Source organism: Felis catus, chromosome D2 (genome assembly GCF_018350175.1).
Source record: "Felis catus isolate Fca126 chromosome D2, F.catus_Fca126_mat1.0, whole genome shotgun sequence".
NCBI lineage: Eukaryota > Metazoa > Chordata > Mammalia > Carnivora > Felidae > Felis > Felis catus.
Window position 1 is genome coordinate 55,692,806 of NC_058378.1, and position 13,806 is coordinate 55,706,611.

General features: G+C 36.3%; 1 protein-coding gene across 1 annotated transcript in view; it reads right to left on the reverse strand.

Annotated features, from left to right (window-relative positions):
• TM9SF3 (transmembrane 9 superfamily member 3) overlaps window positions 1–13,806 on the reverse strand; it is a 69,160-nt gene that overhangs the window by 12,490 nt on the left and 42,864 nt on the right. The window contains exons 10-11 of the mRNA XM_023240793.2: window positions 3,356–3,495; window positions 706–774 (exon numbers count right to left, since the gene is read on the reverse strand). Coding sequence (XP_023096561.2) covers window positions 706–774; window positions 3,356–3,495 — 209 coding nt within the window. The remainder of the gene's footprint in view (window positions 1–705; window positions 775–3,355; window positions 3,496–13,806) is intronic.

The following is a 13,806-nucleotide window of genomic DNA, read 5'->3' on the forward strand; positions in this document are numbered from 1 at the left end:
AAACTGTGCAGTCACAGTGACTGGCATTTCGTGGGCAAGAGCCTGAGGTGTATGACTGCAGTCCCTGAGAAAGTCCCACACAAAGAACTATCCTGCCTAAATAAAAATGCCAGAACATTCCCAACAAGCAACACCAGAACACAAGCTGAGAAAAGACTTCTATTTTGCAGTGGTGACCAAGGATGCAGGTACGAAGCACAGTAACTGTGCACAAGGTGGCAAACCTTCGACCCCTAAACACTTACACATTTTCCAGCACTCCTGCAGGCCTCTGTGGAAGAAGACTGGGAATAACTACGTACCTGAAGACATCAAGATCTACTAGACTGACTGGCAGGTAATGTTTTACTAGTTCCCTGGACCCTCAAAAATACTTCAAAAATATAATAGCAATTCCTTATATCATGCATGTGATCAAAGGCTAGTCTAGTACTCTTTGGCATGCATCCTGTGATTTCTAAGATCTCTTGTTAGGTAAGAAGGGTCTAGAACACAACACAAAAACGTATAAACTTCACCTGAATATTTGAAATCACAGGAGGAAATACTTTCAGATACATAATGTTAGATCCCTTTCTGGGAGCCATGAAATTAACAGACTAACTCTATTAGATGCCTTCCTGATGATTCTACACCTACCCTAACTCCTACATTCTTTTATTAAAATTACATCCCTCAAAACATAAATGCATTGCCACAACTTACATTTCAATAAAGATTGAGCCAAAAGGTAAAATTCCTCCCAGGCAAACAATAACTGCAGGCTCCATGAACCTGGAAAATATCAACATTAGCAATAAACTTCTAGTGTGATTTTCACATTACATTATATAAATCCAGATAACAGAAAGCAGAAACTTGGCACTTAAAAAAAAATCTAAGGAACAGAAATAAACCAGTAAAAAGAAAAAACAAAATTTCAAAGAGGCACGACATAGAGGTAGGACTTCAAATTAGCCATAGGTTATAGTCAAAATTCTTTCCGGTAATAAAGGTCAAGATACGAATTCGGGGAATACAAATTCTTGCTACCAACAGAACTCAGGAAAAACTCTCTTAAGTGTTTGCTTCTATTCTGTCTGCATCTCTCAATAACTTCTAAAAATTTCACAGGCATTTATTTATAGAAAGCCATAGGGAAAGAAAAGTCTTGAGACCCTTCTGTGAAATAATGTTTCCCAAATTGTAGCCTTGCCATCTCTTTGCTCATGCATTCCTTGGGTTGGCGATTCCCTTCCTTGTGAATTATACAATTACGGTATTGTGAGTCTTGAGTTATAATGGAGCCAAGAATGGATAAAAAATTAAATCCAAACCTCATTCATTCACTCAACAAACACATACTGATGCAACTGGTAATTCTTCACCTGGAATGCCTTCCCTCGTCACACTTCTTCTCCCGCATGCACTAGCTCGAGTGTTCTCCCCATAAAGCCCTTCCCCAGTCTCCCAGAAAGAGGTGGGTTTTTTCCCCGTACTTGTACTGCCTCGTGAACATAACTCTGGCAGCACTTACCTCACACTATGTGGAACTGCAATCATATACATATCATACCTCACTAGATTAGTGCTATGCTAACTCTGGCAGGCAGAAGCTATTCATCTAGGTATTCCCAGCATCCGGCACAGTATCTGGCATATAAAAAATACTAAACTACTATCTCTGGGATAAACAAACTAAAAAGATGAGAAGAAATCAGTATGTGAAAGCTGGGGAAAAAAAAAAAAAACCTTAAAAAACATTCAATCTAGTCTTCTTTCCTCCTTTTATAGGAATCCAAGACCCACAGAGGTTAAAAAACGATCTTCCCAAGATAACAAGTCACTGAGAGCCAGGTCTAGTATTCAGATTTAGTGCCCATGTAACTTTATAAAGAAAATAAAGATACACACGAGCCTTCCTCCACCTGTGACCCAGGGTGTGCAAGGTCACGTGTTGTTCCTTCCTCTCCTTCACCAGTCCTAGTGACCTAGAGTCTAACCTTGATTTGAAAAAGAAAACGGACTTTAAAAAACAAAGCACGAAAGTTCTCATAATCACGATCTAAGGAAAAAAAAGAACATGGACAATCCTAACACTCTAACAGGTCACCCTCCCTTATAGGTGCTGTTTCATTCGGCCTCCATTTCAATGTCTATATACCTTCAAGTCTACAAAAGATTGTGTATGTAAGTCTCTGACTATAAATTATGTCTATAATGAGGCAAACTACCTAGGAACAGAGGCTTTTCAATGTGTGAACAGACAGAGTCTACTGTGCAGTTCTTTCTTATGCGATGGAGAATGTGACAGGTGTCCATACAGCAAGACTGCTCTACTTTTGTCTGCTAGTAACAATCAGGAAATGAAGAATGCAGAATAGCATAAATCAGCACTGAAACATCCAATTTGCTAATTTCAAAAGGCAAAATATTTAGTTTTTTTCCAATGTGAATTACAAAAATTAGAAATATAACATACTAATGACATCCCATTTTATGTCCAAAATTTGAAAAAAAAAATACAAATTATCTCAGGTTAAAAATCCATTAAGAATCGTAATTTCAAAGTTGACTGGTCAAATAAACTGCAAACTATGTTTACATTACTGCAGTTAAAAGAATCCCTTCAGTTGTTTAACAAATACTCATCATCCTTTGTCAAGATTAATCTTGAATTCTGGGAGTTCTTAAAAACCCATTTTAGCCATAAAACAGAATGTATTTGAGAGATTCTATACTATCCCAGAAGTGAAGATAAAGAACATTAAGTCAGTAAATTATAACTGGTCCTAATCCTAATTCATCTTTCAACTGGTACAATGTATGTGGCTACAAATGTGTGTATTATTTAGAAGAACAAAATATCTGGAAAGGAAAATGAAATTGTAAGCCAAGGGTTGGCAAACTTCTTCTGTGAAGTTTCAGACAGTAAATATTTCAGGTTTTGCAGGTGACAGGGTCTCACTCTCTGATGCTGCAGTGTAAAAGCAGTCCTAGATCTGCGAATGAACAGGCATAGGTATGTTCCGACAAAACTGTACTTATAAAAATAGGCAGCAGGTCAATTCCGGCCTGTATACTACAGTAAATAAAACTGTTACAGCTCTAGTTCCTACCCACCTCTAAGCACCAGTGTACTTATCAAAGCATTTAAATTTATCTGTAAATGGCACCGATATTCAGAAAGTGAAATAAGGATATAATTGATTACTACTGCGAACAATATAGGTTGAAGGAAAAAGTTAAAAAGACAAATTCTTAAGACAGTCATTCTTATAAATGCATGCCAATTCAAAAAGTTATATATATAGAATAGCCTTAAGAATTTCTATATTGTGAGAGACAATGATATAAGATTTAGCATTCTCTTTACCATTTTTTCTCCGGTATGGGACGAGGCACAGCATTGACACGACAAGGAAAGTTGGGCTGACCTGACAGATTTCGGCCAAGTATTGTACCAACAAGATTTAGAGGAAGAATAACGAAAAAACAGATGCAACAAACAGCCACCTGTAAATTAAATTAAAACGTGTGTGATTACTCAGAAGAACATTTATAAAAATAAAGGGGACACCTAAAAATTTAAACATAATTTGACCACAAAATAAAACGTTCAAGTTCAATACAGGTTAAAATTGCTTAAGATATATACAAACGAAAAGAGGTGAAGAATGTGCATTGAAACAGTAGAACTGAACTAAATACAAGCTGAACGGTTTCCCGCCTACTGCAGCTGCTCACATTCCCCACCCTCCCATCTGGTGTCTGCTGCAGCCCTTTTTCCTCTCTTGATTTCACCTTTAGCTGTCATGCTTCTAACATATCCTTTACCTACTGTCACTATAACCAACTTATTTTATTGAGCTCCTAATCTACACAAGGAGCTTTACATGTTATTTCCCTATGTCACAGATGAAGAAAATGAGACTTAGAGAGGCTAAGTAACTTCCCACGCCCACACAGCTGGGAGGTGGCCAGACCACCATTTCGGTTCAGTCTCAGACACCATCCATGACCGTTTCCATTTCACACCGCCTTAGGATCGATCTTAACAGAAGCGGATCTCTATTTACGTATCTATGGGTCATTACTAAAATGGCATGAACATTTTTCTGCCCATCAGTGGTTCAAAGTCCAAAGTTGCAGGGAAGACTATAGGAGATTCCAGAACCAAAGCAGTCAGGAAAATAATTATTTCTGTGCTTTTCTTCTTTAAATAAATCTGGGTACTCAAGGACTCACTCAAGCTCTTTTCCAGCCAGCATCTGGTTAAAACCACTTCATATGAATTCCTACAAAATGGAAGACTGAACTGCGTCTAAGATCTCTTCCAATTATACATTTTAGGTTTCTAATAAAAAGTAAAAGTGAGAGAAAAGATGAATAAAAATTGTGAAGAAACGAACAATGAAGAGGTGGAGGATAGAAAATCCACAGTTACCACACGAGGGGTCTATCTTTAAGCAACATGAGTGCAAACCACATCACTCTACCCACGCACGCGCGCACGTGTGTGTGTGTGTGTGTGTGTGTGTGTGTGTGTTTTAAATAAATCAAAGGGCAGAATCACATCCCTTCCAGGTAAAACTTGTATAAATGTATGAAAGTTACGAAAGTCCTGGAATTCTATTTTAAAGATCAGGCTTAGGAACTCAAATTATTGGTATCTCAATTTGGACCTATTAGTAATATGAATTTATGCTCATATAACAAGAATATGTGAAACATGAAAAATAAGGTTATATTAGAAAACACTGCAAATTACACATTGTCTCATACATATCTGGGAGGATGAAATTTTGTTGTTTATTTTTGGGAGAGAGAGCATGAGCGGGGGAGAGGCAGAGAGAGAGGAGGTGGAGATCCCCAGCAGGTTCTGTACTGTCAGCACAAACGAACCAGATCGTGACCTGAGCCAAAATCCAGAGTCGGACACTTAACCAACTGAGCCACCCAGGAGCCCCTGGGGGTATGAATTCAGTCTCAATTGTTGCTGTTGACTGCTTTCTTAATTATTCATTTGCTATCATTAAGTATACAGGACTCATAAATGTTAATACACTGTAGTAGAGACCTATGTATTTTCCTCTTATTTTCCCAGGAGTGTAATTTCAAATAAGAATTGAAGAGAAGCTGAAGAAAATAATTCCTTTGAGGAATGACATGCTCTAGGACAGTGGTTTTCAAACTATTGCACAGAACCCTCAGGTCTTGCTGAAGAGCTTCAGGAATTCCACAAGCATTTAATTTGACTATCCTTTGAAAACAGTGTTTAAAATATTCTGAAGTATAGGGCTGCTTGGGTGGCTCAGTCAATTAACTCTTGATTTGGACTCGGGTCATGAGCTCATGGTTTATGAGACTGAGCCCCATGTAGGGCTCCTGCACTCACAGCACAGAGCCTGCTTGGGATTCTCTCCCTTTCTCCCTGCTCCTCCCTTGCTCGTGCACTCTCTCAAAACAAATAAACTTGAAAAAAAAAATAAAAAGCAAAATATCTTGAAGTATGATTAAAAAAAATAGATTCAGAGGAGTTCTGTGTCAAACATTAATACACTGAGGCTATCATAACCAGATTAACTCATTTTCATGCAAACCTGAGAACAGTTTCTCCTGATGTGTCTATATTTGGATTTCTCGTAAATGTGTTATTGATTAGGAAGGTTTGTAATGCTACACTGGTCTTTTGTTCTCCCTCCCCTCCCATCGATCCCATTCAGGCCTGTACATATTTGCTATTATTAGAGTTGTACAAGCAAATGTACTATAGCACATATGCGTGGCAGGCAATTAAGTGGCAAGCAACACAAGGGCATATATTGTCTGTGTGCTCATTCAAAGCAAAACAACAATAATCAATAAAGGAATCTATAAACAGTCTCATCAAGACATTATCAACTGTTTGATATCTGTTTAATTTTTCCCCTTTGCTTGTCTGTTTTCTTATACATGACAAAAAACGTTAGTGGTTTGTTAGAACTGTTAGTGACTGAACTGTGAAACCAATTTCCGACTCCTTTATGTTCAAGTTCTGGATGAGTTTACCTGAAGAATTACTCTGAGACTGTAAGGCAAGCTGTTAAAAAAAAAGTCACATGAATCAAATCATCCGTGAAGTCAGGATTTTTCTCAAGACTGATATTTAGCCAAATAAACTGGTTACTGAAGAAGATATGACTGAACTCTTACTCATACTCCTTTACATTAGATCTGTATTCATCACAACTTTACTGCTTCTCATTAAATATAGAATGTTACGATACTGAATTTGCAAAAATTTATTTATACTAAAGGATTCATGTTGATATCTATTTTCTATATTGGGCTTCCACATAGTTTCATTTTAAAATGAAATTTAGCAGTTAAGACTTAAAAAAAAAAAACCCATTAGTCTATTACACCCATGAAAGCTCTGGGGCTCAAACAGATACAGGGCCCTCCCCTGGCCTCCTAGCCACCGTGCATGGACTAACATCGAAAACAGGTAGGGAAGTGCAGGGGTTGGGGGGGTGGGGGACTTACTCAAGGTTGAGGGAGTGATCTACAATAAGACCAAGTTAGAAACAAGTACTGCCTATCAGCACTTAATACCCCAAAGTGTACCAACTGGTCAGCTCCTCTAATCTGTCACAAACCAAGAATGTGGCTAGTACTTATTCCAGCTCTGCTTCCAAAGTGGCCTTTTATGAAATCTGTGTTGTAAATGGAATAAATGGAGAGGGAAAATGCATCCTGAGAGGAGTTGTTTTGGAATTCTAAAGAATATAAATTTTATTTACGGTGATAGACAATAATTGCTTTTAGGTAAGGTGATTCTCAGGTAATATATTGTCTTACCAGTCATTATGTTTATGCATTTCTTCACCACACGCTCAGACTAGACAATTTTTATCACTCTTTTTCTACTCATTTACGCCTTTATGTCTATAAGCATTTCAATAATAGGAACTAATAATCAGAGTACCACTAACTCAAACAGAAAAGCCTATAAGAAGCCTTTCTATTTTATGAGATTATTCTCAACATGCTAATAAATAACTTCCCATTCTGCTTTTTGAGCTATGTCAGTACTCTAACAGAAGAAACATTGGACTTGAAGTTAAAAACTTATTTGATGAATCTAGCATCATCCTGATAGCAAAACCAGAAAAAAAGAAAACTACAGATCATATCTTTCATAAATATAGATGCAAAAAAGAAAAAAAAAACTGACAAATCTTAGCAAATGGAATCCAGCAATATACACAATAGATAATACATCATACCAAACTGAGGTTTGTTGAAGGAATGAAAAATTGGTTTAAGACTCAAAAATCAATATAATTCACCATATTACCACACTAAAAAATAAAAATCATAGATTATCTCAAAAGATACAGAAAAGGCCACTGCAAAATCCAACTTCTATTCAAAATAATTACAACAAAAAACTCTCAGCAAACTAAGCAGAAGAGAACTTCATCAACTTGATGAAGGGCACCTGCAAAAAAAATACAGGTAACATTTTACTTGATGGCACAAGACTGGATGCTTTCCCTCTAGGGGGAGGAACAAGACAAGAAAAGTCAGCTCTCACTTCTTCTGTTCAACACTGCACTGGGGGGTTGTAGCCAGTGCAACATGGCAAGAAAAAGAAATAAAAGGTATATAGATTAGAAAAGTAGAAGTGAAAAGTGTCTTTATTCACAGACCACATGATTATGTAAAAAATCTTCAGGAATCTACAAAAAAAGAAATCAGAATAAGTAACTTTAGCAAAGTTGCAGGATGCAAAGCCAATATATAAAAATCAATTATTTTTCTGATATTTTAAAAATACCATTTACAAATAGCATGAAAGATATGAAATACTTAAGGGTAAATTCAATAAAAGATGTACAAAATTTAAACAACAAAATTTACAAAATGTTGCACATAAAAATTAAACTAGGTTAAGAGATATAAGATATACTGTGTTCAATAATTAAAAGATTCAATATTGTTAAGATGTCAATTCTTCCCAAATTGATCTATAGATTCAATACAATCCCAATCAAAATCTCAGGGTTTTTTGTATAAACTGACAAGGTCATTCTAAACTTTAGATGGAAATGCAAAGAACCTAAAAACGCCAAAACAACACTGAAAAAGAAGTGATTTCAAAAATTATAAAAATTGCAGTAATCAAGATAATGTCACACTGGCATAAAAACATGACAAATTAATCAATGGAAGAAAACAAAAAGTTCAGAAATGGATCCACCTTTATATGGTCAGTTGATGATCAACAAAAGTGCTAAGGCAATTCAGTAGAGAAAGCATGTTTTCTTTTCAAGAAATGTTGGAACACTAGTCATAAGCAAAGCAAAACAAAACCCTTGACCCTTTCTTTACTCATGCAAGATACAAAATTACCAAAAATGATCACTGACCTTAAATGGATCATATTTAAGAGCTAGAATTATAAAATTTCTAGAAGAAAACACGAGAAAGGCTAACTGATCTTTGGTTTGGCAAAAGGACAGAAAAGCACATATAAAGAAAAAAAAAATCAATAAATTACACTTAATTGTGTTTGCTCTTTAAAAGATACTTTTTTGGTTTTTTTTTCCCTGGGGGATAGAGAGCTCCAGCAGGGGAGAGGGGCAGAGGGAGAGAGAGAGAACCTTAAGCAGGCTCCACGCTCAGCACACAGCCCGACACAGGGCTTGATCCCATGATCTTGGGATCGTGACTAGAACAGAAATCAAGAGCCAGACGCTCAACCGACTGAGCTACCTAGGAGCCCCATCAAAAGATATTCTTAAAAGAACAAAAAGACAAGCCACAAAGGGGGAGACTAGATTTCCAAACTAAGACAAAGGTCAGGTACGTACAATATGCAAAGAACTCTTCCACTCAACTAGACAAATAACCTATAAAAAAACAGGCCAAAGATTCATTAAAAAAAAAAAAAGATAGGGATGGCAAATAAATACACAAAAGAGCTTGAATGTGATTAGTTATTAAGGAAGTGCAAACTAAAACCACAGTGAGACACCACTATGTATCTCCTAGAATGACTAAAATTAAAAAGACACATCAAGTGCCAGAGATGATGTGGAGTGACTGCAACTCATCCTATACAATACTGGTGGGAATGTAAAATGACAAAATTGTTGTAGAAAAGTTTAGTGGTCTCTTCTTTTTTTTTTTTTTTTGAGTATAGTCAACACACATTGTTACAGTTTAGAAGTTTCTTATTAAACTATATTGTATGACTCAGTCATTCCACTGTAGTTATTTGTCCAAGACGACTGAAAATATATCCAACACAAAGGCTTGTATATGAATACTCATAACAGTTTGATTTATAATAGCCAAAAACTGGAAATAATGCATTAATAATTGGGATCAACAATCCCAAGAATGCATTACTGGATAAATGGGTAAACAATTGTGGTATATCCATGGAATACTACTGGGCAATATAAAGCAATAAACTTTAATACATGCAACATCAATGAATCTCAAAATAATTTTCTGAGTGAAAAAGGACAAAAAAAGAACATATTATGTGACTGTATTTAGATAAAATTCTGGGTAATGCAAACTAATCTATGATGACAGAGAGCAGATCCATGGTTACCTGAGGAGGGAAGAAGAAGGAGGAAAAAAGGGGTGAATTACAAAGGTACACAGAGAAACTTCTGGACTTCATAAATACCTTCTTTTTTTGACTGTGGTGATCGTTTCCTAAATGCATACACATATCAAAACTCAACAAACTGTATACTTTAAATACATACAATTTATCATGTATTAATTATATCTCTACACAGCTGTAAACACACACAAACACACACACACACACACACACACACACACACACACACACACACACACAAAGGCATAACATATTCTACATTCACAAGTCTCAGCATAAAGCTAAAATTCCTTTTGGCAGAAAAGAAGGAAAGAAAATAGACAAACAAAAACAAATCATCACCACAGCACAACAAACAAAATGTGATTTGAGTCAGTTACTCTGCAAGAGTCCTGGGCTTCTGCTCTGTATGACAGGGATAGCACATGTCACTAGCTCTGCCTATCTCTTTGGGTCCTTCTGAAACCAGATAAGGTAAGAAAGAGCTTTTGGCAAACTACAAAATGCAACACACATGTATCTCTCTTTATTAGAATTCGTCTGGTCAAATTTGGCACATCATTTCAGTCAGGTGAGACCGGTTTTAGATGTTGTCTTCATCATTCCACATTCCTAGTTTTCTCCTTGATCTCATGTCCTTTTTCAACTTAATCTTCAATTCATTACGCCTTTATACACATCATTAACAATCATCTGAATTGGTCAAAGTCTACTCTACTGAAAGACATATGTGACATCTTATTAGTGATATCATTCTATTTCTTTAATTCTATAACTATTTACACATCTACCTGATTGTACTATTCCACCTATATTTCTCTATCTTGTCCAACAAGATCAATACCTTCCAATCTTTTGTTCTTATCTACTAAAACCTACCAAAAAGGGGAAATGAAGTTGTTCTAGTATTTTTGTCTTCATAAATCCATAATAGCTCCCAATGTTCATTATTTCCAGGATTTAAAAGACAAATTTTAGTAACATTCTAATATCTTGTGTTTCATCAAATTCACCACATTTTGTAAGGTAGAATCCACTTTCTTCCTTTCCCTTCTGGAAAAGTAAATTTGCCAATGTCCAGTTTTACAATGCTTCTGTTCTCTTACACAGTTATTCAGACATCGCTTATCAGCATGATCTCTCAGTATGTCTAAAAGGTCACTTACATAAGCAGCAAACTTACAGCTAAGGTAGCTGTGGAGTCCTGTACCAGGAATCCCCTTCCCTTTCTTAGGCTTCATTTCCCCCTTATCAGGGATTATTTTCCTCTTATCTTTTCTTGTTTAAAGGTTATTTTATTTAATGAAAAAGAAAAAGAAAAAGAATGGGTTAGATTAGAGCCATTTTTTCTTCTACTCTGTTACATCACCTGATCCCATGTAATAAGCCTGTGGTCACACTAGGAAAGTATTTTTACAAAATCCCAATTTGCCTTAGCGTTTGTCAAAAGTTCAGGTTAGGTAACAGAGTTTTGTTTTTGTTTTTTTATATATATAGATCTTTATTATTCCTTTACACTTAGGGATATTCTACTTTCCTCATAACCTTTGAGAGATATAAAATAGTACCTGTTCATTCGTCTTGGTCTCCATTCTTTACTGCGGTAATTTCTGATCACATATCATGAATTTCATTTTTGAGATATGATATGAGCTCAGATTATTACTACCCTCTACTTACATTTATCTTTATTAAGCCAGGAAGATTAACAATTGTTCAAAAAGTTTAATCTGACACGGATTTAATGGCTTTTATGTGTAATTAGGTACACCTGAGCAGAGAAGTTGGGGTCTGAAGACAAATTCTGCTCACTTTCAATCTTGGGCTAGTCCTGGTGACAACAGCAGTATTCTGACAAAATTCCAGATCCCAAGTTGGCAAAACCCTATTATGTGGGTGCTTCTATTAAAGCAGGCAAAAGCCTGAAATCACTTTCACCAAAGTTGGATTAAATCCTTAGCTATGAAGTATTTGAGAAAACAGAGAACTAGAGAAAGATCATTGAGAAAGGGCTCAACGTCCACGAGATCGAAGGAATGGGGGACAGAAACAGCTAAGGCCAGGGGAAGAGCATACAGGAGTATCTGAAGACTGATTTTCAAACAAGGGTGTCCAGTTAAGTAGGAGCACACAGTTTCTCAGAAACATATGGCTTGGGAGCCTTTCAGCCGAGAGGTCCATCTCCAGATGCTGGGAACCAGAGTCAGGTAAACGCTAGTGACTGGATTTAAAGCAAAACAGATTAAACTGGCTTAAGACGAAGCCATGAGCACTGAAATTACTTAAATTCCCAAGGATTCTAATGTGTACCTAGGGTTGAGAGCCACGGAGATTTTGAGACTGTATAACCACTTCCTTTGTAATATCAACAAATAACTAAAATACAAATTTCATTAATTAAAATACTGAATGGACAGCTGGGTCAAACATTCACCTCAAGTTCTTAAATTTCATTTTCTAAACAAATTTTGATACTTTCTAAAGGAGAAAAAAAAATGTTAGACTACACATCTGATTAAAACTTGAGGGCGATGAATGTCCTTCATTCCGAACTTGGAAATAAATGAAGAACAAGGTACTTCAGGTGCCTGCTCGGCATCAGCAGCCAGTCTTGCAAGTGCGAAGACCACTTTTATCAACCTGCTTCGGCTCAGTACAGAGGCTGAAACTGTATTCTAATAACTACTAATCATTAAATTATCTAAAGGCAAATTACACTGAAAATTTAAAACCCTCTTTACAAGCGGTAAAATTTAAAATTTTAGTGAAGCAAAGCAACTTTAAAATATAATTTTCACCACATCAATTCAAAACTTTGAGGAAAATTATAGCAGAATCTGAATTTTAACTTTTAAAGCACTATGAAAATAATTAGTTCAGCAGATGATCTTTAAGAGATAGTTGAAGCCCTATAGATACTTTCTAATGGCCTGTAACTATTATGAAGCAAATTCTTTTCTAGTTCTGAACGTAATTAATTATGTTACCCTTTCCCAACTATTATCACTCACTTTGGATTGCAAAAAAAACAAAAACAAGAATGCCAATTTTGAAGCAATTTTCAAAAATATTTCCAACTAAAAAGTATCAAACATTTAGTAAAAATGTATAATGCAGGATCTTTGAGAAACCCAGATTATAAAACAACCAAAATCACCTGGAATTTTTATGAAACCATTTGACAGAAAACCAAAGATCAAAATTCAGAAAGAGATATGGGTCCAGTTACAGTTCTGCCAATATTTGTATGACCTTGACCACGTTACACAGCCTCTCTGAAAAGCAGTAACTATGGTGCACCTTGCATACATGTGCATAAGAGTGTGCACATGTCTGCACAAGCGTACATTAAAAATAAGTCGGGGCACCTGGGTGGCTCAGTTGGTTGAGTGTCCGACTTCAGCTAAGGTCATAATCTCACAGCTCATGAGTTCGAGCCCCACGTCAGGCTCTGTGCTGACAGCTCAGAGCCTGGAGCCTGCTTCCAATTCTGTGTCTCCCTCTCTCTCTGCCCCTAACCTACTCTCATTTTGTCTCTCTCAAAAATAAATAAACATTAAATACATATATATATATATGTATATCTTTAAAAACAAAATAAAACAAAACATTGAAGTCTGCTCCAAAAAGGTAACAACAAGGGGCGCCTGGGTGGCTCAGTCGGTTAAGCGTCTGACTTCAGCTCAGGTCACGATCTCACAGTTCGTGGGTTCGAGGCCTGCATCGGGCTCTGTGCTGACAGCTCAGAAACTGCAGCCTGGTTCAGATTCTGTGTCTCCCTCTTTCTCTGTCCCTTCCCTGCTTGTACTCTGTCTCTCTCAAAAATAAATAAACATTTTAAAAAAAAGGTAACAACAAGAACAATTTGGAGGCTGTGGGTTACCTTTGTAAAGCACTGGTATATATCTGTGTTTTAGTTTTAATGTAGTTAAAAGATCCAAAATATTTCAAAGTCTGTGATTACAGGTAAGATATGAGATAGGGTTTTAATGTCTGTAGCAACGTATCAGTATAAATGTTTTCAGTGTATACTGAAAAAAGAAAACGTATTATGGAGAAGCTTCACTTCCTACCACTACCAACGCACCCACTATCACCTTAAAACACCCTCATTTTTTCGTATGTCATTATTCTTCCTCTATAATATATTCTCTAGTTTCTCCCATCTCTGATAAAAAGTATAGTATTCTCTCATC